The sequence below is a fragment of the Pholis gunnellus genome, assembly GCF_910591455.1.
Source record: "Pholis gunnellus genome assembly, chromosome: 17".
In the NCBI taxonomy this organism is placed as follows: domain Eukaryota; kingdom Metazoa; phylum Chordata; class Actinopteri; order Perciformes; family Pholidae; genus Pholis; species Pholis gunnellus.
Window position 1 is genome coordinate 6161701 of NC_136544.1, and position 22891 is coordinate 6184591.

Consider the following 22891-nt stretch of genomic DNA (forward strand, 5'->3'; position numbering starts at 1 on the left):
GAGGGCTTTTAAGCGAATTTAAACGTTACCGAGTGAAAGGTGGTGATGTAAGTGAGCGTCCAGCTGGTCGTCAGAGAGAGAAAAACTAAAAGCGGAGGAGGGCGGAGACACTCACGCCCGTCACAGTGGAGGCTGGTTTGTTCGCGGCAAAAGGGGCGAGGAGTCAGCATCACCAACTTCTGCCTCCGAAAGAGAAAAACGGCATCTGTTGAGAGGTCTGCGGAGGAACAAGGCGCGCGCTCTTCTCCGGAGGAGAATTTGCGCTTCGGAGCATCTGGATACTGTTTGCTAAATCTTATTTATCAAGGTGTTTTTTATTTGCTTTAATTAGGGACCACACAACGGGGGGCGAAAGTTGCCGTGCAGAAGAGAAAAAAAAGCACGAGGACGGAAAAAAGGGAGGACGCACAACGGAGCACAGGAGCGGAGAGAGGAGAGAGGAGACCCGGCCGAGGCGACATGTTTGGCATGCTCAAGAACTCGCTCTTCGGAAACACCGAGGAGACCGAATATAAATTGCTCAGCAGCGAGACGAAGGTAAGGAGCGCGCGGACACCTGTCAGAACACACACACAAAAAAACTTCGTCACTCCGACATCTCTGAAGCTTATAGCTGCAAATTCGGCGCTCTCCGTGAGCTGCACCGAACAGGCGCACTTATGTTTGCATTCCTATTTCATCCAGCTCTTAATTAACGCTAACTGTAATAGCAAATTGCGTTTACAACAGTCGTGGACTTTCGCCGTGTTTTCTCGTGATCACAACCTCCGTAACCTTGACTGGCAGGCTGGCAGTGAACTGCTTGTGACCTATAAAGATGCCCGCTGAGCCGCAGTGTGGGGCGAAGCAGCCAGAGGTCCTCCGCCAATCAGCGGCCCGCAGCGATGAATACAGATGGTGATGCTTTTTGAGTTTTATGTAACCTTAAGAAAATAACACACGCGCGCACACTAAAGTCAGAAAAGGTTTTACCGCGCTGTGAGTCACAGTTTTTTCTCCTTCCCCATCATGACATTATCTTATGTGTGTGAGACACAGAGGTCCTGCGCGCGCGTGTGCGTGCGTGCGTGTGAAACCACAGGGGCCCACGCTGACTGACCCCTGGAAGAGCGTGCAGATCAGACGTGTTTTTGGGCAACCCGTGGGCTCAGATAAGGACCGGCCGTGTTACACGCTGACCGTCGACGACTGACGTCATCGAGGAGCAAGGGCGTGCCCTTTCCCGTGTCAGCCCCCCCCCCCCCCCCCCCCCCCCCCCCCCCGCACCTTGTTACGTTCATGCAGCCTATACAGTATATATTTGCCTATAATTGACACGTGCACACTTGCATTCCAGTAAACGACCAGTGATGCTGTTCACTGAGGCGACGCCTCACAGCCATTTCGAGGTTCTTCTCTCGTGCCCCGTTGACCCGCAGTAAATGTGCATGTAGCCATGCAATGTCACGGCTGGCACTGGGGTTGGAAATTGGCTTTGTGTGTTTTATCCCTGAATGGCAGCTCACTTTTGACTAGGGGGACGCAAAGGCACACAGACTGAGACAAAGAGGACTTCTAGACAGGCGGGTAATCAAATGACCCAAACTGACACACACACACACACACACGCACACACACGCAGGCACACTGGAAGTCTGATCCGTTCTGACACTGACCACTAACAGCTATTGTCTCAATCTGATATTTTTAGGAAAGAGGAAAAAGAAAGAAAGAGGAAAAAGATGATTATAAATAATGATCACTGATCCACATGCAGCATGATGTCAAAGGTCACCGCGGTGCCCGTGTGTCCTTTAAGTGTTCATTAAACAGCCTTGAGCTCGAGGCTCATCAAATCTCTGAATCTGACTGACTATTGTAATCAGAGCTCCACACCTGATCCGTGCAGCAGCCGCCTGACTCCGACACCTTACACTCTTAATTAAAACTGACACAGAATACAGAGTTGGCGGGGCACATACACACACACACGCACGCACACACACGTACCTATGCACACACATGCACGAGACACATAGGCGGAGTTCAGTTCAAAGCTTGCAAACGACTGTAGATTATTTTAGCAGAACATGAAATGGCAATTTAACAGTCACATCGATGATAAGGCCTTTTGTGCACTCTCCTCCGGCAAGCATGCAATTATCGGTGTAGAAGATGGCAGAAGGCAGCAGCTAAACACACACAACCTCACACATACAGTATACAGACATATTAATTGCACTGCTTAACTGAAGTCAGGCTCTTTCTGTCTCGGTACGTCACCCGTACACAATGTTAATGGTTGGGTCCCGTTGACAAGCCACACGGAGCAGAGCCCTTGTAATGACGATGCAGGAGCCGGGGTACCTGACACAAGTTGGAGCTCCATGATAACATGGTGCCATCTCGTATGTGCTGGGGGACGAATACTGCCGTGTCGTGTGATTACAGGACCTCGGGAGGGAGTTACCACCAGGGTGGGTTTTGAATAAGATTTGTAAAAAAAAAAAAAAGAAAAATTACACACGTGTAGAAATTGGAAAATTATCATTTAGATACAACAACAAAAAAACCCACATCATCTGCAAATGTATGAGCTATATATTTGACAGAAGCATCTCATAGATTGGTGGTAAACACTGTCAGGAGAACGCACCGCAATGACATCAAAGCCCAACGCTCAAAGACATCGTACAAAAAAAGTACACACGCAGTACACACAGGAATCACATTAGTGGGACGAGGAGCTGTATTTGAAACCTGCATCGCAGTCTCTCTGCTTTGGCCGGATTCCTTCAAAACCTATTAAAGTCATTGCTCAGCTGAGCAGCACAGCTGAGTGACCGCGCTCGCCCCACTCAAATCATATTTAATGCAAAACTGTTGCATCTGTTGGAGCTGTGTGTCTGGAGGCGGGGGATGTGTTTGTGTGTGTGTGTGTGTGTGTGTGTGTGTTATGTAAGACATCTCTCGGCCATTATTCTCTGCAGGCTGACTGAACCATGCAGAGCAGAAGAAGAAACTAAATCAAATCAGTGTAAATACGTTTCATCTGCATCTTATTATTTGGCTGCCCACATTGATTCCACTCCACCCACACACACATGCGTGCAGTCACACAAACACACACACACACAGAGTTATTACCCTGCCAGTTCAAGGCTTTCGTCCTTTGGAGCAGATTGTCAACTTCAGTGTGTCAGAGGTGAATCACATCTGAGCTCAACCTCTCCCATACGTCCAACCCCCGGGACGACAATGACCCGTGTGGGTGTGTTTGTGTGCATGAAAGGAAATGTCTGCATTTGTGCACACCGCGGTGTGGAGCTGCGGTTGGCCTGCTGATGCCTCAACTGTTTCCCTCCCCCTGACTGCGCCCTTCTCTTCCCCAGGATGGAGTGAGCTTTGAGGTGCGGCGGTACGATGGGGCCAAGTACGCCGTCGTCTCGTCCGAGGGGCGATCCTTTGACCAGGTGACGGGGGAGCTGGTGAGGAAGCTGCTCATGTACATCGGTGGGAGCAACGAGCAAGGTAGGCCCATCAGAAAAAAACACTGTGCTAAGATATACGTTCACCAATAGCGTAGGACTCGTGAACTGCCTCTGATATCGGTGCTGTTCCTCTCTCAAGCTAATAAGTGTCATGGATTTTTTTTATAATCACATACATAAGAAAAGTATGAAGCAAGAGTACTAATATATGGAATGTAATAGAAAGAAAAACAGAGAGGAAAGGCACTTAGGGCCATTTAAATGGTGGCCAGTCTTAACGGAGGCCTGAAGCTGAGTTATTAGCATCAAAGATGGGACCAACATATGTCTCCATCCTCACTTTGAATAAACAAACTACTGCTCCAGCTTAAGCTGTCCCACTAGAGAGGGCTTAGCTTTATTGGAGGATGAATCTGAATAACACTCAGACACTTATATCCTTTGAGGTCACGTTCCCCCGCTTTAGGTCAGCAGACAAAACAGAAACTCAGCCAACTATAAAAGTGCAGTCTGAAATCCAGGCCTCAGTGCAGAATCCTCATTTCATCTGTTTGCTGTTCACAGAGGTAGCGCTTCACACTCTTACATTCCTGTCGTTGCTATTTGCATAACGATATTACGTTACGCTACACAAAAAAAAATCACACAGATCCTGATCTTCAGATCCCCCCCCCCCCCCTCTTTACAAACTCACTTCCTGTCTCACACTGCCGTCCGCTAAGGTGAGGCCATGGGCACAGCAGCACCCATCATCGTCACAGTGTACCCACGGAATGACGGTGTCCTGTCTCGCCGCTTGGTGGTCGCCATCCGCATCCCCTCCAGCTACCAGCTGAGCCCCCCGACTCCCACCGACAGTGCCATCAAGATCGAGGAGCGGCCCGGCATGACCGTCTACACTCTGTAGGTGTCATTTAAAGTGTCCCGTTACGCAAGGAGCACGATTTTAAGATGCCTCGCCGCTCTTCACTATCCACCAAATCGTCTTTCTTTTTGTTCGCAGGCAGTTTGGAGGCTTCGCTGGGGAGAGCGAGTACCGAGCAGAGGCCTTGCGTTTGACGCGCACGCTGGGTGAGACGGCGCCCTTCCAGCGCAAGCAGTACTTCTGCTGCAGCTACGACCCACCGCTCAAGCCTTACGGACGCCGCAACGAGGTGTGGTTCCTCCAGGAGGAGCCGTAGGGGCCGGTCCGTCAGATCCGAGTCAAATCTCACGCCCGAGTCCTTTATTCGACCTTAATTACCCCTTCACTTACGACAGTCCTGTAGCTCCAGCAGTGCTCGATTGATTGGTAAGAGCAATGTGGCGACTTGATAGACCTTTAAACCCCCAAATGGACAGACACTACCCATGTTGCCTTTACCCATCAGATCTTCTCGCTTGTACAGTAGCCGCACTGATGTTAGGTGTTCAGGCAATGGGGAGGATTTAGAATTCAACATCAATGCGTCATCGTCACGTCTTCTTTAATTTTAGTTTCTAATTTAAACTCGAGCCCTTGCAGCGTAATGAGAGCGATTAAAGGCTCCGAGACAAATGTCGTGTTTGAGAAGCGATGGTATTTCTTGGTGTTTTCATCTGAACGAGTTGCATCACTGCTGATAGATATCTCGAGGAAACGACCTTTAGATGAACTGGTATGCCACTGGCATAAGAAAGTTATCTAAGGAACTCGGTGAATAGTCTACTGTAGTCTGATTTACAACTTTTCCATTCCTTTTAGAATTAAATGTTTGTCCCAACGGTTTGATAAAGTCCTTGTACAGCTCCCAAAAGAACAAACAGTCGGGTTTTGTACATCTTAATCTAGTTTACTATTTTGTGACGGCTACAGAGACATGTAAATAATTAAGATTAGATACATGGTAGTAAAAAGCACACTTCCTTTTCCTGAGTGAAGAACTGGAAGAGAAAAAAAAAACAAAAAACAGGAGTCGAGCCATAAAGTAGAACTAGTCTTAATTAACGAGAGGACAGCTGGGTGGAAGCTAGCTAGCTGTGTGTGTTGTTTTATGATTATGTGTTAATCCATGCAGCAGTCGTGTGTAGTGAATATTGTGTTTTAGTGCATGACGATGCCATCTTTGTTTATTCTGGTTCTTGAAACGGTGTTATGGGATTTTCTGTGATGAGTAAATATAATGTTCAGGTTTGATAGTGTTTCACAACTTAATAAATATATTATTCAGTAAGAGTGCAGATAATTCTAGTTGTCTTATTTTTTTTGCTTTATGAAACGCCGTCAGGGACAGTAGTCCAACATATACAACAGTTGTACTAATGCAAGAGTTCATTTGCAGTCTGCAGCAAGCAAGTACGAAGAAATGACTTCTACAGAGCTCACACACACACACACGTAGCTTCACATATCTTGTAAAGCTATAAGCAATAAGCAGCTAATCTAACAGAGCAACGTAACGAATGATGCAATTTAACTTTGTGGCAAAGGGATTAAATGTTAAAACACAAGCATACCTGGATGTGTGCAGCAAGAACTCATCAAATGTCAATTAGATATTTAAGATCAATAAAAATGGAAGATCAGACAAATGACAAACATCAAAATTCAATAAATGACTCATTTATTAGATTTTAAATTGACAGACAAAATTCAGCAAAAGGAATAAGAACTGCAAAAGAGATATTAATATACAGACATTTGATTAATTCAAGCAAACTTCAAAAAAAAAAAAAAAAGAATTCTCTATCCACTTCAACTGTGTGCAAATAGTCCTTCAAACAGTTAACTCTTCAGCCCACTTTAAAAAAAAAATCAGGAATAAATGGTTCGCATTCAGACGTTTCAACAGCAGGCAAAACACTGACGGGCCCTTAACAGAGCGCTGTGGCCCTGTAACCCCACACTGGTGTAATTAAACAGAGAGGAGAGTTCTGGTTTCAGCTCGGCGTTGCATACATGAATACAATAGAAGCTACTGTAGCAGTAGAGCGCGGGGTCATTCAGGTAAACCCCCCCCCCTCAGCTCGTCACCTTTAACCTTATGATGAGAGGTTGAATTATTGCACAGACGTGTTATGACAGAACGCCATCTAATCCCCCCCCCCCCTCCCCGTTTTAAAACAACGCACTGCTCCTTTTCATAACAAAAACCTCGACTACATAACATCATATTATGATGGAGACAGGGAATGGAATCACTTGGTATGTAATGTAACTGATGTAGTGCAGGATCACACCGGGCTTATGTTAGGGAAACCTGTATGAGAATCAGTCAGATACTGTATCACTAAACACACTTCAACCCAGGTCTGGTTTTGTATACGGACAACTACTCAACGCCAAACTGTATAGGAAACACACACACACACACACACGGCACCTTCAATGAAACTGCAAAAATATTTAACCTTTTATAATAAGAGTAGCTATTGTTAAGAACTACAGGAACTGCAATCGAGTAATTGCCGGATAATGTTTTGGTAATAAAAGTCGGTCTGAAAATGACATTCCCCCCCACATACTGCCTCCTCCTGTCAGCTCTCCACAAGGACAGGTTAGGTGCCCTTACCTACGCGCTAGAGAATTAGACGGAAATAAATCATTGAGAATGTTAATAATGATGAGTCTAGCTAGAGTTACAAGTTGTCAATCCTGTTAAATGAACTTAAGTGTAAGCGAAAACGGTATTTAAAAAGATGTAATTGCCTTGTATGCTATTCCCGTATCCAAAATATCATGAATTCATTGGTGAATTATCACTGACATCTTTGAACCCTCCATCACTTGGATTTCCTTTGCTGTACTCTACAGTGGAGTAGGTCCTGTATCCTCCGACATTACCCCTTGCTTTAGAATTTATTGACGATACGGAGGAAGAGAGAGAGGAGTGTCGTTGAAGTGATGGTGCCCGAGCTTCAGTTGCTTTTCTTCTCAGGAGAGTTTGGATACGGTGCATATGGTGGAGGTCGCTCCTGCGTGGGAATAAAAAATAAAATAAAAAAAATGAAACAAACATGGTACAAGAGCCATTAGTGGTGTCACTTCCACACAACTTTAACTGGAGGGGGAGGGGGGGAGGGAGACATGTGAAGCAGCTTACCATGGGCATGTAGACATTGTGTGGGTTGCTGGGATTGTAATACGCACTGCCAGCTGCTTCCGCCGCCTTGGAGTTACCTGTGCATAGAAATGAGACGTGACAAAAGACAAGACGGTGATGAACGGCGAGCATATTTAGGAACAGACGCTACCGCTCCAAACACTGCGAGGGGGGAGGTGACGCGAGGAGCACAGGATTAGTAATACGAAGCACAACGACGTGACGGCTCCAGGAATCATTGAGACAAAATCTACAGGCACACCCCGAGGACGCACCGAGGCGATCGTCCTACTCAAGCTCTCCTCAAAAATAGCAACATACCAAATAGACATTCGCACAGTGCACAGGGTGAGACCGTTTTCACTGAGATCCACAAGGTGTTGTACAGGGAGGTGGAGGGGAGATTGTTTATCCTTCAGGATTTTTGACGTGTAGCGGATGAGACATCAGCACCTCTTTTTGGGTGGCGTGCAACGAAGTGATTCACTTTGAGGCAGACGGATTAGATCTGACGGGTGCGGTGACACAGACATACAGAGGGGAAAAAATAAAGGAGGGCGAGAGAGAGAGAGAGAGAGAGAGAGAGAGAAAAATAGACCTGGAGGTGGTGCTGGTGCTGTTGCTGCCCAGTTCTGAGGGGGTGCAGCCCAATTTTGGGGTGGTCCTGGGTAGGGGGGAGGTGGAGCCATGTAGTCAAATCCAGCTGGGTACATTCCTGGAACACAGGAGAAAAAAAAAAAAAAAAAGAGTGATGAAATTTCAAGATCAAGGAGGTTACAGTCTGTGTGAGCAATTAGTTACACAGACAAAAAAGAAACATGACAAACAAGGGGGGGAGGGGGGGGGGGAGTGAGTGAGAGGAATGACAACATTGTGCCTCACATAAAGTGTGTGTGCGCTGCGTGTGGTGCAGGCTAAAGTCATATTACAGTAGTGGATGATGTACCTGCAGCAGCTGTAGGAAGGGGGTAGCCCATGTTTCCAGCAGCAGGGTCAGGGCCCTGGTAGAATCCATTCTGCTGGGGAGGGGACGGGTAAGGATATGCAGGAGGAGGCTGAGGCGGGCCGTAGCCGTTCATCGTTCCAGGTGAAGGATAGCCGAAAGAGGCAGCACCGTTTTGTGCAGGAGCGGCGCGAGAAGCTGAAGTCCAGCAAGAGAAAAGAAAGAATAAACGGGACTTTCTAAGCATCATGGGTGTTCACTTTAAAAAACGTAACTTTGACAGTTGTATTTTTACAATGTGGTATTGCTAATTTGGTGCAAGGAGCATACAAAGAATATCTAGCATCATAAAATGAGGGACACAGGTATTATGGAAACTAGCATACAAACCATTTGTGGCCAGTTTGAAGAGATGCTGTCCCACTTCTATGGCTCCTCCACTGGGGAAGGACATCTTGAAGTGGGCCTGGCCCTCCCAGCCACCTGATGAGAGACGACTACAGTTAGAACAAGTACAGAATCTACACTTGTGTTTTTATAGTGCAGTCCCTTTGTGTTGACAACAAATCAAATCATACTGGTTAAAAGTAAAAAAACTAAAAAAGGCCACCTACCATCAGGCTCAGCTGACACTGTCCCTTTAATGTAGTTTGCAGCAAAGACTGGCTGCTCAATGCTGCAGCCCTTCATCCGGTAGTAGGGGAACATGGCTGAACCCAAGCAATCCTTGGTATTACTGGACACAAACATCAACTACGCCCAGTGGATGAGGGAAGAGAAGGATTGGGGAGAGTTACTACAGGATGTGTAGGAATGTGAACACTGCCAACTTTCCAATCAATCAAGAAGACAGCAGAAGCATCATGTTTAATAGAGTTGATGTAATTGTGGTTGTACCCTGTATGGTGTGAGGTAAATGGTGCCCTTCTTGGTCCCCCTGAGCAGGTCTGTCTTGCCGCTGACATCGCTGAATGACAGCTCCACGTTCTTACATTCCCTTAAAACACTGGAAAAAGAAGCAGCAGGTGAAAACAAAGTAACCTGTTGCAGCAAACATCTAATGATGCAATCATATTAGAGTATTAATGTGCATGCGAGAATTGTTCGGAACTACTGTATACAACAATGTGCAGCTAACCCGCTTTACGCAACATCAAATATCTGTTATGTCAACATTCATTCGAAAGCTACCGCTACTTCCTGTTTTGGTTGGCTAACGTTACAAGTTAGCCATCTTGCTTAACAGCTAGCTAGCTAACCCAATACGCGGAGGCCATGGAGTCGGCTATCAGCAGCATCATATAACCTAAGTTTAAAACAGTAAACACGATATTTGAGTCGCCCCAAAACGACCTACGCGGCGAAGGCAAACGTCAACAATGGAACAAATGTGTGAGCTAGCTATGCTAACCAGGCCAGCTAGCGGGAGGCTAGCTGATGGATAGCATAATGTTGACTACGCACTGGAAAGTAGAAGGTAAACAAGCCGCAAAGAGAGGCGACAGCTGGCTAGTTGATACAACAAACACCGTGGACGTAATATAACACACGTACCTTTCCCCGTTGTTTATCAGAACGCCACCGTTTTGCGAATGATTCCGGTTCAAAGCCATGTTTGGGACACGTCTCGTCCTCGCCTGCTTTCCGTGCTGAAGTCTGCTCGTCAGCCCGACGGGGATGCCTCAGAAGCGTCACGGACGTTACGTCATGGCCACGGCGCGGTTTAACAACTCGTGATTTACCGACAGAACGCCGGTCAACATAATTAAGCACACGGACTCATGTGTCCTGATAGAACTTGATCATTTTGTTCATTGTTCCACCTCTGATCGAGTTTGTAAATAGTTTGGTCCAATTTAAAGTAAGTCATCAGTGTTGTAAAAACAAAACCACGATATTCGAGAATATGTATCTTAGTAAAGGCAGAATCATCATGTCATTTAATCCGATAATTAATCAGGAATAACATGCTTTATTAAGTAGATGACAGCATGTACACGCGGATTGATATGCAGTTAATTGTTTCAATATCATGCAGCAGTGAGTAAAGGTTTAAAGTGGTGTATGTAATAGTAATTAGATGAGTACAAGCATTGCCATAGGGAGAGGGAGAGAGGTTGACAAGACCTTTGAGTTACGCAATAATCTCATGTAATAGCTTCCCTGAGGACACGTGCATGCGCTCATCGTGATATGTATTATTTAAACATTGACCTTTCTATCAATTCCCAGCTCAGTCTGACCTACTTCTCAACGCAGCGTTAACCCCGGCAGCCATTCAGGGCCTACAACTGTGACATCATTTCAACCGTCTTCTCTTTTCTTTCTTTTTTTATTAACATGAATGGCAACAAGTTCATACCTACACGTGGGGACGCTCTCGTGCGTTGGCGGAGGACGACGCAGGCTTCGAACTAATTAACTCTTAATTAACAGAAGTCACGTGACCCCGTCCTCGCGTCAAATGAAGCACGTGACAAATGTCCGACAGCAAAAACCGTGAAATGATTTCTCACCGTGCAAACCGTTTATTGACTACTTTAGTTGTTGCCGTCGTGGCTCAACACTGCCGGTGTTTCTCAACCGTCCAGGTGAAGAAAACACCTGCGCAGCTCGCCATGCCCGAAGTCGCGTGCTTTAGTGGAAGGTTAAGAGCCGTTTTTGGCCCACAGGTCAAAAGTAATATACACATTAAAGGTGAGATCGCGTTGTTTCCAACCCCTGAGATGACAAACATGGTTGGAAATGGTTTCAGTTAAGCGCTCATACAATCGTTTAATCCACAAATACGCTCTCAACGTTTGCATTGGATCTATCGAAACTATATAGTAATATTTCACTTTGTTGTTTTCTGAGACGTGACGGGGGCCGTGATACCGGTGCTTAAATCTGATGAGTCCTGTGGAGTGAGTCTGGGCAGAGACAAGAACCAGAACCTCTCCTTCTTGAGCAGATATGACAGCTGCTACGCACAGATCAAGGTAAAATAAGGGACTGTATGACATTTAGGTGAGGTGGGGGAGAGGGGTGCTAAACATTGTGTGACAAACTGCAGCACCTTCCCCACAATATCGGTAAGAAATAATATCTGTAAGAACGCATTCATGGAAATGTGTCTACACAAACGTCTTCAGCCCCAGACTCAATATGGAAATGTGCCTCCCATTTTCTGTCCACAATGCCATTTGTGCGCACATGTAAATGCAAAATAGTGCGTATACATGGCTTCTGAACATCCACATTGTGATGACCTTTTGATCCACAGGGCAGCAAAGTGGTCCTCCCTCTGCAGGTACAGCTGACGGGAGAGGATCGATGGCTGAGGGTAAACATCAGCTGTCCTCTGATAAAGAGACAAAGTGAGAGGACTCGACTGACCCCATCACGTGAGTGGAGACAGCCGATGAGCGCGACGAGACCATTGACACAGTTATGTCTTCTATGTCTGCGGCCGGCGCTCATCTTTTCATCCGTTTCCATCAATCGAAACTTAAAACTGGCTGATTTTCCTTTTGGAGCCTGGTGAAGAGTTCTGAATAATAATTTATTTTGGCCCTAAAGTGATGCCATTCGTCGTTTGCAATACAGGAGAGGGTGTGGGCACAATTTGCTGCGTCAGTTTAGGACACTTACCACGTGGCTCTTCTCCAGCGCTACCTGGAAACTGCGGCACAGAAAGAGCTCTACAACTGGCCTGTGGCCCCCGAAGCATTTCCGGCGACGCCTGCTACGAACTGGGATGCTGCTACGACGCTCAGGAATCAACCTGCTACTACAGACCCAACGGTAAGATTATCATGTTAAAGCGCTGCTTACATGGAAGGGACATTGTGTGATGAGGTCAGAAATATCCAGCTCTGACCTTTTTTCCTTTCAAATACGACCTTGTTTTAAAGTGTAACGCGTGATCCGGTGCGTTGACTTTCCCTGCAGCCTGCTCTTTGGATGGACACTTGGTGTTCTCAGTGAAGTCCACACACTTAGACCCGCCCATCGATCCCAGCAGCCTCACAGTCAAGGGCCAGCCACAGTGTTCCCCCGCGGCCACCACCTCAAACACGGCTATCTTCAAGATCGGAGTTATGGACTGTGGTGTAAAGATGACGGTAATGCTACTCGTCAGGAGTCCAACATAAGATTATTTAGTATTTGGACAAAAGAACGTACTGTTTACAGCTTTATCACACATCATGGAAGCTTGATTTCACTGCATGAAGTAGTTGATGCATGTCTGAATCCTCTCTCCTCTGCCCGGCTTTTTTAGGTAGATGGAGACGTGAAGATCTATGAGGTGGAAGTGGAGGAGCCGCATACGGAAAATACAACCAAACATTCTCCATTTAGGTGAGTTTTTTTTTTTTAATTTTATTTTCCGATGCCTCGGACAGGTTAGAAAGGTGTACTGGTGAGGACATGTTAATAAGTCTGGGGGTCTTTAGCGTCCAGGTCCGGTGTGAATACGACACGTCGCATGTAAAGCGTGCAGCAGACTTGCGGTCCTTCTTTCCAGTGACCAACCCGCCGCCTGCGATTGCACTGGGCACCATGAGAGTGCAGATGAGGATAGCCCAAGGTAAACGGAGATCCCTCGTTGTGTTGTCATGTCCTTTTTTAGAACTAAGCCTTAGCCAACCGCCTTTGTGATGTCTTATTCCTCTAGACGCCTCCTTCACTTCCTTCTTTCCCGAGGACCAGCTTCCGATAACCTTTTCGCTGCGCAAGGCCGTATACGTGGAGATTTCCATCGCCCAGCCGTCCCCGGACCCCACGCTTTCCCTGCGTATACGGGACTGCTTTGCCTACCCAGCGTCTAGACACTCCGCGTGGATGCTTCTCCACGACGGGTAAGGCGGAGGCCGCTGCAGCAGCAGCAACCTGAGATGACCTTTGAACCATTACATTACATTACATTACATTACAGTCATTTAGCAGACGCTTTTATCCAAAGCGACTTACAAGAAGTGTATTCAACATCGGTATTCAAGAGAACTACTAGTCACCAGAAGTCATAAGTGCATATCCTTTGCTAAACAAGTATCTAAGAGCATAAACCAGGGCAAACGTACAGTGCAGAAACAAACATACAATAAGTGCAACGAGCAAACCCGCAATACAATAAGTGCAACAAACTAATACGATTACAATAAGTGCAATAAGCTAATACGAATAGAATAAGTGCTAAGTGGAACGGTCAGGGTAGTACTTCTTGAAGAGGTGAGTTTTCAGCCTGCGCCGAAAGATGGGCAGCGACTCTGCTGTCCTGACATCAGTGGGAAGTTCATTCCACCACTGTGGGGCCAGGACAGAAAACAGCCGAGACCGGTAGAACCACTCATGTTTCTCCTCCTGCATAGGTGCCCCAACCCTCTGGATAACATGAGAAGCTCCGTCCCCGTGGGCGACCAGAGGAAGACCACCTCCCGCTCCCAATTCAGGAGGTTTAACATCAAGACCTTCGCCTTCTTGGACCCTCATACAGGCCATCCGAGTGTGGAGGAAGTAAGGTTATCACATGCACATATATTTTTTTTTTAAATAAAAAAAATATATAATTTTTTTTAAATAAAAAAAACAAAACAATGTGTGTCTCTGCAAATGTGCGTGATCTCTCACTTAGATGTACTTCTACTGTTGGGTGGAAATCTGCACAAACGACGTTGAGTGCGCGCAGCCTTGCACCATCGTTTGTGAGTATATATTACAGCACTTTTCTTTGTTCTCGTCTACCTGTGTGAGCCGCGTTCATGCGGTTTACTCCCCCGTCTCCTCCCACAGCATCTGAGGGTGTGCGACTGAGGAGAGAGGCGACTGCTCGGTCCGACCAGGTCCAGCTGGTCTCTTTGGGGCCGCTGCTGCTGCTGGGACAGAACAGCACTCAACTGGAGGACGACCAGTGCGCGAAACGGAAGACGAGTGAGTCCTGGCTCGGCACATGGAGACTATTGTTGGCACGTGAACAGTGGATCGTTGAATTTAGTGTCTTTCTCCGTTCCCTCAGTGTTTCAGGCGACCGTGTTTATTCTCTCTGGCGTCGGCGTCGCCCTGGTATTGATCCTGGTGTTCACTCTGTGTTCGAGCAGCAGGAAGCGGCAGAAGGCAGAAGCACCGCAAGTTATTGAAGTTGACAAACTATCTCAATAAAACTTCTGACGTGCATTCAAACGTGTTTTTGTAGTTTGTAATTAATTTGTATCAATCAGAAAATCCAGAGAAGTCGTCGTTCATTGTGATCGCTTTCATGTTTTCTTAAACCAAGGCCGATAAATGGTTCCAAAATACTTTATATATATTTTTTTAATGATACTCAAATTGTAATTTTATGAAAATTGGCATTGGTACTCCAAGTCCCGTTTTTTAATCAAATTCTTCATTCTACCAAAATCAGTGATTTCCCAAATGTCTTTTGTGAGGAGCTGGTAATTTAATAATGATGAAAAGAAGTCTGTCAGAATAATAGTTTATTGACACAAAAAGAAAAAGGGCTCAGGGTTATAATGTCGCTCAAACACACAAGCAGTGACATGAGGAATGTAACGTCAGAGCAGTCCACTCAGTAAGGTCTGAACTGTCTCTGTGCCCTCAGCAGAGCTATTCTCTGTTTGTCCTCCTCAAACTTTTTCCTTAGATCAGCAATATCTGGGGGGAAAAAAAGAAACAGAATGTTTGTTATGTGAGCCATAATAAAGGCGTTTCCATCTCCTTCCCCCTACAATAAAGGCAAATTCTAGCCTGCAAGATGAAGAACAAGCTTGATTGGGTGCTTACGTTCTTTCTGTGTGTTCCTGTGCTGCCAGGTGTAGAAGTTCAGGAGCTCCTTCCTCTTCCTCTTCCTGATCTCTTTCTGTAGGGTCCTCTTGTTGGCTGCCTCGCTGTGGGGGCGGCCCTTGGTGCCCTTGGGTCCCCTGGTGACTTTCACCCAGCCCTCTTCGTCCTCTTGCTGCTGCTCGGCCGCCTCCCTCTGCCTGTCCGCTTCCTGGAACGAAAGAAAGAAAACACACGTTGAGGTCACAGCATTGGACGAGGGGGGAGGGGGGTTGATGCTGGAGGAAGAGCTGCGCAGGTCTCACCTCCTCTTTCCGCTTGTCGTAGCCCTCCATGAAGGAGTCGACTATCTGCTGCAGCTTGTCCGGATGACTAAAAGACTCCGTGTACTGCTGAATCCATTCTGCCGTTAAAAAGAAAAAGGAAAACAAATGTCAAAAGCCTGTTTTGTTTGAATTTGAGCCACAAGGATCCGGCTCACATTGAAGCCGTAATACTAGCTCCATATTCACATTTAGAGTCACGACATGAGAACATATCAAACCTTGCATTCAAAGAAAGTAACGCCTCACTCACTCTGTGCTCCGGTCCTCACTTGACGCTGCTCTGTGCAGACCACCAGAGGCACGTCGTGTGGGTGTGATTTAGCTGCGGACACACTGGAGGAGTTCTGGAACACGATGTAGCCCACTTTGAAACCCTGGAGGGGGGACAGGACAGACAGAGACACACGAGGTTAGATGACGACCTGGAAGAGACCGCACAGCGGGGAGAGTTTGCTCGTGGTGTTGCAGCAGAACAAGAGCTCAGCAGCAAAGCATGCCGACCTGTTTATCAGCCGGTTTAAAGGACCTGGACAGCTTGGGTCCGGACTCCTTTGAGGAGCCCGGGTGGTCCCTCAGCTCCACGGACTGAACACAGCCGAACTGCGAGAACAGCTCTTTGACAACTCCCTGAAAAACACAAACAGACAGGAATGATAACGCAATTAATATCCTCATTGGACAAATCCTGTAGAGTACACAGCTGGCTGAATGAGCGGTACCTCTGAGCAGTAGGGGGGCATGTTGAGCACAAACAGAGTCCGGTCCAGCGGTCTGTGGGAACTCTTCTCGGCTCGTACTTTGTGCTCCTTCAGGTACAGCTTGTGCTCAGCGACGCTGTCTGAGCTGAACCGTAAAGAGAGCTCTGTGAAGAGACACAGGAGGGGAAATACATGAAGCTAGAGCCCACACATGCCTCGGTACCGGAACGTGTATCAGTCTATCAGCCGTTCAACGACCACCCAGACCGAGCAAAACCACAAGAAAAAGTTCCGTCCGACGATGAGTCGGTATGCTAGCAAAAAATAATAAATGAATATTCTTATTTTTGTCGATTAATACCTGTGAAATCTCCGGGAATAATACAAGGCTGGCTACTGGCATGTTTCTTCTTGGACGGCGCCATTTTGTTGTGACCTTTCACACCGGAAGTACAACACAAACCAAGTACGGAATTTACATATATAATAAATAACACAGATTGTATATTTATTTTTAAAGACGATTTATAAATATTTTATTACCAATGAAATTTCCCAACAGAGCCATTTCATCTTAAATTTAAAATGAATCAGTTGTCTTCAGGTGTTATTCATTTTAGTGTGTGCTGCATAGACAATACTACATTAACATCTTCAACACAACCATAAATAAAGACTGTACCAAAAAAAGTCAATCCGAAAAAATTCTGCTTCTAAAGTTAAATACATGAGTGATTTCTGTTATTTGTTTAAAGATAAACTTAAACTATTTTAGTTTAATTGTGTGCATATCAGCTATCGAGTGTTCCATCCTCAAAATCCTTTTATAACTTTTGGCTGTTAGGTTTTAGTTATAAATTTGACTTAGATGTCCATAAGACAAGTAGCAAACAATCCAAATTTCATGGCCGAGGTAAATTAATAAAAAATTGGAACAACAGTGATAGCAATTGCAAAGATGTGTAATTTCATCACTGGTCCGACGTCTTTTAAAAGTCTAAATGTCAGAACAATCGTGATCACATGGCAGGCAGGAAAGAAGAGTCGCAGACAACATCTACAAAGCTAAATATTTAATGGCGACATTTCACAGACAGAGTCGACCTCTCTAGTCTCTTGACTGATACCCAGGAAGCAACAGAAAGTCATTTACAGTCTTTGAACGTAAATCAGGTGTAATGTATACGAGGGAAGAATTACACACGTACTGCTTCAAAGTTAAACAAAGTCAAATCAGTCGCAAGTAGAGCACACAAGAATCTGGTTGCCACAAGGATGGTACAAACTAAATAACGTAGAATGACTGTTTGAAAAGTGGTTTACTGAAAATGGTGGTATTATAGTTACAGTCAATCCCTGATTTAGTCACCTAAGACAGCGTCATTGTCCTGCCTTATCAGACAGACGTATCATCTACTGTATGCTGCTGTTTCTTCTACTTTTAGTTTGTCTACATTCCGTTGTATTTCTATGGTCTGTGTGCACACAGAACACGTGAAAAAGAGGCATAGACAACATAACTGCACACATCCGTGTGGATGTACACAGCCTTAAACGCAACGTTTCTCTCACAATGACAATGCTGCTCAGTATCAGGCTCTTTTCCATGCCTATTTTTTTGAGGGGGGGACACACACACAGGTGAGCGGGGATAAACTTGAGTAATTAAAAAAAAAAAAAAACCTCAACATTTCCACTGAATTGAAAATTAAAGAAAACCCTACACATCCAGTTTGATTTGGCATCCGCCACCACGTTGGATTAAAACAACAAATCACATCACACTTCCGTCCACTCGCCCACATCTGGAACACACTGGTAACATTTGGATGCCACAAAAACCAAGAACACGATTCGTCCCGGTGAGAGGAGTCATGTATATCAAATGTGTAAAAATCTGTTTCATATGAGACGAGGTGGGCTGCCGGCTGTCGAGGTGAAAACCCGCGGTTTGTACGTGAAACACGGAGAATGGAGCAATATGTTTTTTTTTATAAACGAGACATTCACACTGGACACGAGCTATATCTTGATGCGAAAGGCAGTGGCCTGTGAGCTGGGGGGCTCCGCGGTGGAGGTGGACTGTGCGGTGGACTTGAACAAAGCCTTGAGGATGGTCTGAGGGTCCACCTCTGGGGTGGGCTGAGAGGAGGCTCGCTGACCGGCGGGGCGAGACAAGGAGGGGGGCAGGCCGTCTTTCTTTGTGCCGCTGCTGGCTCCTGGAGTGTCACTGAGCCTCCTGTCGGGAGAGCAGAGAAGAAATCAATATGCAGGGTCCCACTTCTCTCGCTTCTTGTATATTCAATGTCAAAGTGAAGCTAAACCTAATTACTTCAAATGAAGCTACTTTTAGAACAGCTCATGAGAAATATTCTACATAAAGTGCATACAACAACAGATTCATTTGAAGTGAAGGACTCACAATAGAATGGGCTGATCCGAAGTGATGACATTTCCCTGAATATGAAGGTTACACTTCATGGGCTGCCCTGAAGGGAGGGAACGAGAGAAGAAAAGATAAGAACAAAACAGAAACACCCAAACTCTACCAGTCGGTGATGCTAAATACATCCAACTAGTCTATCCTCTCCGACAGTCATACACTCACTGTTGTAGTCATTGACCTGCATGCAAAACAGAAGCCAGAGCCCCAAAACCCCAGAGGGGTTTTGACCCGAGCGTCCTTGCTACTGGCACTCACCGTCCAGGCAGCGGTTGTTGTACTTCCTGTATGCGCTCACGGCGTCCTCCTTACGCACAAACACCACTTCGGCCACGCCCACCTTCGCCAGCCGCGCTCGCTTCAAGGCCCCGCACACACAGAACAGTTCCTGTGGACGAACACACACCGAATGAGTCATCACAGCACTGCAGCGCTCATCGGTTAATATCAAAACGTGGCAAGATGGTATCAACACCCCGTGTGATGTACTCACAACTATGTCCTCCTCAGTGACTCGTGGGTGCAGGTTGTTCACCGTGATTTTTGTCCCCTCCAAGGGACTGAAAGCAGGCTAGAAAGAAAAACACCACACGGTCAGGTCTATGATGTTAAAATGACATGTAAAAAAAAAAAGGTGTGCAAGCATGATGGTGAGGTTAAAACGCCTGTTAATCGATGTTTTCCCATCATTACAGTTACAGCTATTGCACTCTTGTCACCATAATGAAGTGGTCAGCTGAATAAAACATACGACATCCTCGAACAATTACTTTATGTTAAGAAACCAAGGACACAGATGTCCGTCTACTTGTATGAAATCCTAAATGTAATTATCGGGGTAAACACCAAATACTGACAGGACATCAGCAAGCATTTCTAACTGGCTTTATAACACAGGCTACAAAGGCGGGACGGTCTGCATACTGAGCTACAGCACAGAGACAAGAAGGGGAATGTCTTACCTGAGGGGGAGCAGGCGCTGCTGTGCCGGCTGCTGCCGTGCTTTGCTGGAGAGTCCTGGAGACCGGTTGTAAGGCTGCAGCGGAGGACCGGGTAGCAGCCATGCTGGGGTTGGGCCGGGTGGGGGCCACGGGGACAGGAGGACGGGGGGCCGTGTAGGCATCGTTTTTAACCACCTTGGTGATCGGGCCTGACATAGAGAATGTGGAGCTCGGGCCTGACATAGAGAATGTGGCGCCCAATGAACCGGGCTGCGTGAAATACAGGAAAGGGAAGGGGTTCAGTCAATGCGGGAAACAGACACTGGATGAACAATAAAATGATGCGTTTCAGTGTCTGTGCTGATCAGGTCAGCTGTCGTGAAGCGGCGCTTACCCGTGATTGTAGCATATTATTAGCTGTAGTGATCTTTATTTGTTTACTGTGGGCGCCGTCGTGCTCATTTGAGAGAGGCTGTGGGAGAAAAAAAGCATCTATTTTAGTAACACGTTTTACAATCTTAGCCAGTAAACAAGGGACACTATCAGAGGAATATTTTCCATTAACACAAAAATAACAGCTCTACCTGTGGGGCAGAGCGTAGTCCACCGGACATCCCTACTGCTACTGGACGTTGCTGTAAAGAAAAAAAGAAATCAACCATTAGAGTACAGTAAGCAGGTCAATGTGCTTTAAGGCTTCAACAGCACATACAGACAGTGTCACTGATCCGCAAAGAACAAAGCAACTTCTCTTAACCTCACCTGGATGGTCTTGGTGATTTTTAGGGGTGGTGCAACACCCGACTGCGTCTGTGTCCCCCCGATGCTCCTCTTGAGGCTCAGTCTATCGCGAGCATCCATCATTCTCTTATTATTGCTTAGCTGTGGCGCCGCGCTGGCCCTCGCACTCAGTCCTTGTACATGAGGGTTAAACTGCCTCGTGTTCATGCCGGCGAGATGATTGTTGTTGTTGTTGTTGGCGTGTATCTGTATCTGTGGCACCAGCATGTGGCTCTGCAGGTGGTGCGTTGCTGCCATCGTTTGCGTGGTCTGTGCCGGGAGGCCGAACGGATTCTGCACCTGCTTGCGCGAGTTGATCATCTGTCGAGCATCCTGCACTCCACCTCCACCACCACCTGCTGCTGCTGCTGCTGCTGCTGCTCCACCACCTCCTGCTGCTCCTCCTCTGCCCCGGATTTTGAAGCGAGCATCCTTCTGAACCAGCTTCTCTCTGGCATCTTTCACTTGAAAACCTGAGGGAAGACAGGCGGAAGATGGAGGTGTATATTTAGCGTTACTCCCCAAAACTTCCCGATGGGTTGGCTTTCACTCTTTAGGCAGTAGTGTGTTTACCTGCTCCGAGCCGCTGCCTGACGTCATTGGCCCCAATCTTTTGCCGAGCATCAAAACTCTTGCCAACTCCTCCTGCTCCCCGTCCGAACATTGGTCTGAAAGACAACAAGTTTCTTTAATTTTAGCAATGGTACTGCAACACCTGTTAGTGACGTGAAGACAGTGGTCCATTCCACAATTTAAAGTTCATAAAAACTTACAATATGAAAGCTACTTTTGATACTATAATTATTTTTTTTCCACACAGTAGCTTACAGGCAGAGCTAATATAATGGCTGTCGTACTGGGCCCTGCTATTTGAACAGACAATACAAGACTATCATTTATTCTACGCTTTCTGACACTATGGTGGAGCAGGAACAACAATAAGAAATGTTAAACTTTCATTTGAACAAGTCACCGCCCTAGTTTACTCCATTGTATCCAGAGATCACATTTGTTCAATAGGTGCGACCACAAACCTGCTTTGCTGCCGACGTAAATATTAGCTTGCTAGCTAACTACGGCTGGCGAGTGACGCTACAAACAAAAGCAGACTGGTCGCGCGGCTCTTCGAACGTATGCGTAGTCTCGCAAACTAAATATATGTTGGGTTAAAAAGAGTTTGATTAAATACGTAACCACAATTTTCCAAATGCAACGAAGAATGGCTTCACACATAAAGGCCTACAGCTAATACACACAGCGTAGCCTAGCGTAGCCTAGCGTACGATGCACTCGCTGATTGCTGTAATGGGCTAACGTTAGCTTACGATAAGGAACTAACGTTTGCTACAACCAGCTCTCAATTCACGTTATGCTCCACGTAATAATTGCGTAATATTACTACAAGCAGCTCCATCCTTAATAAGCAAACATTAGTCCACACAGGGATAGTTTTAATACCGTTTAGCTGGTGCCTTGAGATTAATACCGCGCCGTCGTATCACTTCATCCAAAGAGACGTCTGCCATTTTCTCACAATGGCTCACAGCGCGTGCGTGAATGACATCTTTTTAGCTAAGACTACGGAAGACGATTTGGGTCAGAATGCAGACTGTCTGTAGGGAACTGTATCAATATTTAATATCAATCTCAACGTGTGTTGTCCATGGGCTTTAAATTAATGAAGTATGTCAGTGTATTGTTGTAACATACTGACTATATTGCTTATACACGTAACAACTGCCCAGTTAAAGTAAAAGTATCTGCGATCGATTACTTTTGCCAGAATACAAAGAACATACACGCTTCGGCCCATGAGCCTTTGCGCGAAATTGTCGCAAAAAATACTGCAGTTTTGTGCAATACATACAGTTCACAAGATTAAAATCATTGTTTGACATTTCATTTTCACAACTTATTACTCAACACACTGGCAACTATTGATGCAAATGGAGAACAAACTGCTGCCAGTGAGCCACAGTCGGCACCGTGACCGAGAACACCTGGGCACGGAGACTATAGCCTTCTTCGACACTTGATTTGTTATGCCTTAAACTGATGAGTAAGGAAAATAACGACGCGGGGTGACGCCCGTGTCCTCGTAAACATAACGAGAAGAATTTTTGAAGGGGCATAGGTCTGTCTGCTGAGGTGACTCGCCTACTTTGTGAGATGCCTCGTGGAGCCAGGACCTTCCCCGTACCCAATCTCTGTTAAAAATAAAATATGAATGCTAGCAGCGACAAGAAAACATCACTGATGTCGAAAGAGTGTAGTTGTTGATAGAACAGACACAAGCCCAGGCTTACTCTCACACGCACAAGCACACGATTACATTTTATTTTGAAGTTTGTAATGTATATGTATATATTGTTATCATATTTCATATACTGTCTAAAACATCTTAATCAATAATATTGAACGGAGTCATACCTTATGCATATTCATTTTATGTTCTCTGTAATATTGC

The 22891-nt window shown here is 46.0% G+C and overlaps 5 protein-coding genes across 5 annotated transcripts; 2 read left to right on the forward strand and 3 right to left on the reverse strand.

The window, feature by feature from the left end:
* Positions 1-355: 355 nt before the first annotated feature.
* On the forward strand, positions 356-4651 carry LOC306709099 (heme-binding protein 1-like; the record flags this gene model as incomplete). Its single annotated transcript, XM_079177129.1, has 4 exons — positions 356-537; positions 3372-3510; positions 4193-4373; positions 4474-4651. Exons 1-4 carry the CDS (start codon positions 460-462, stop codon positions 4649-4651), a joined length of 576 nt encoding a protein of 191 aa, XP_079033255.1. The 5' UTR covers positions 356-459.
* A 1384-nt stretch (positions 4652-6035) lies between these two features.
* On the reverse strand, positions 6036-10165 carry wbp2nl (WBP2 N-terminal like). The gene is made up of 8 exons (XM_079176931.1): positions 10029-10165; positions 9372-9480; positions 9089-9227; positions 8865-8957; positions 8478-8672; positions 8130-8246; positions 7532-7608; positions 6036-7403 (listed from the first exon to the last, which is right to left on the reverse strand). Exons 1-8 carry the CDS (start codon positions 10085-10087, stop codon positions 7347-7349), a joined length of 846 nt encoding a protein of 281 aa, XP_079033057.1. The 5' UTR covers positions 10088-10165; the 3' UTR covers positions 6036-7346.
* A 649-nt stretch (positions 10166-10814) lies between these two features.
* Positions 10815-14615, forward strand: LOC306709207 (zona pellucida sperm-binding protein 4-like; the record flags this gene model as incomplete). Its single annotated transcript, XM_079177270.1, has 12 exons — positions 10815-10842; positions 11331-11455; positions 11740-11860; positions 12126-12260; positions 12408-12580; positions 12739-12818; positions 12914-13047; positions 13135-13318; positions 13829-13973; positions 14092-14161; positions 14250-14387; positions 14473-14615. 12 exons carry the CDS (start codon positions 10815-10817, stop codon positions 14613-14615), a joined length of 1476 nt encoding a protein of 491 aa, XP_079033396.1.
* Positions 14616-14921: 306 nt separating this feature from the next.
* rrp7a (ribosomal RNA processing 7 homolog A) lies at positions 14922-16685 on the reverse strand (the record flags this gene model as incomplete). Its single annotated transcript, XM_079178411.1, has 7 exons — positions 14922-15110; positions 15240-15447; positions 15542-15639; positions 15813-15936; positions 16064-16189; positions 16282-16424; positions 16622-16685. The coding sequence occupies 7 exons, from the start codon at positions 16683-16685 to the stop codon at positions 15025-15027; spliced, it is 849 nt and encodes a 282-aa protein (XP_079034537.1). The 3' UTR covers positions 14922-15024.
* Positions 16686-17318: 633 nt separating this feature from the next.
* On the reverse strand, positions 17319-21960 carry poldip3 (polymerase (DNA-directed), delta interacting protein 3). The gene is made up of 10 exons (XM_079177987.1): positions 21883-21960; positions 20998-21092; positions 20407-20897; positions 20229-20279; positions 20039-20116; positions 19666-19914; positions 19197-19274; positions 18962-19091; positions 18683-18749; positions 17319-18499 (listed from the first exon to the last, which is right to left on the reverse strand). Exons 1-10 carry the CDS (start codon positions 21948-21950, stop codon positions 18283-18285), a joined length of 1524 nt encoding a protein of 507 aa, XP_079034113.1. The 5' UTR covers positions 21951-21960; the 3' UTR covers positions 17319-18282.
* Positions 21961-22891: the final 931 nt, after the last annotated feature.

Coding starts and splice junctions, on each gene's coding strand:
- poldip3 (XM_079177987.1), bottom strand. CDS start 21,950: ATGGCAGACGTCTCTTTGGATGAAGTGATACGACGGCGCGGTATTAAT. Junction 20,898..20,997: donor CAGGCAGCGGCTCGGAGCAG/GTAAACACACTA, acceptor GTCTTCCCTCAG/GTTTTCAAGTGAAAGATGCC. Junction 19,275..19,665: donor CAGCGCCTGCTCCCCCTCAG/GTAAGACATTCC, acceptor TTTTCTTTCTAG/CCTGCTTTCAGTCCCTTGGA.
- wbp2nl (XM_079176931.1), bottom strand. CDS start 10,087: ATGGCTTTGAACCGGAATCATTCGCAAAACGGTGGCGTTCTGATAAAC. Junction 8,247..8,477: donor CCTTCCTACAGCTGCTGCAG/GTACATCATCCA, acceptor CCTGTGTTCCAG/GAATGTACCCAGCTGGATTT. Junction 7,609..8,129: donor AGCACCAGCACCACCTCCAG/GTCTATTTTTCT, acceptor TTCTATGCACAG/GTAACTCCAAGGCGGCGGAA.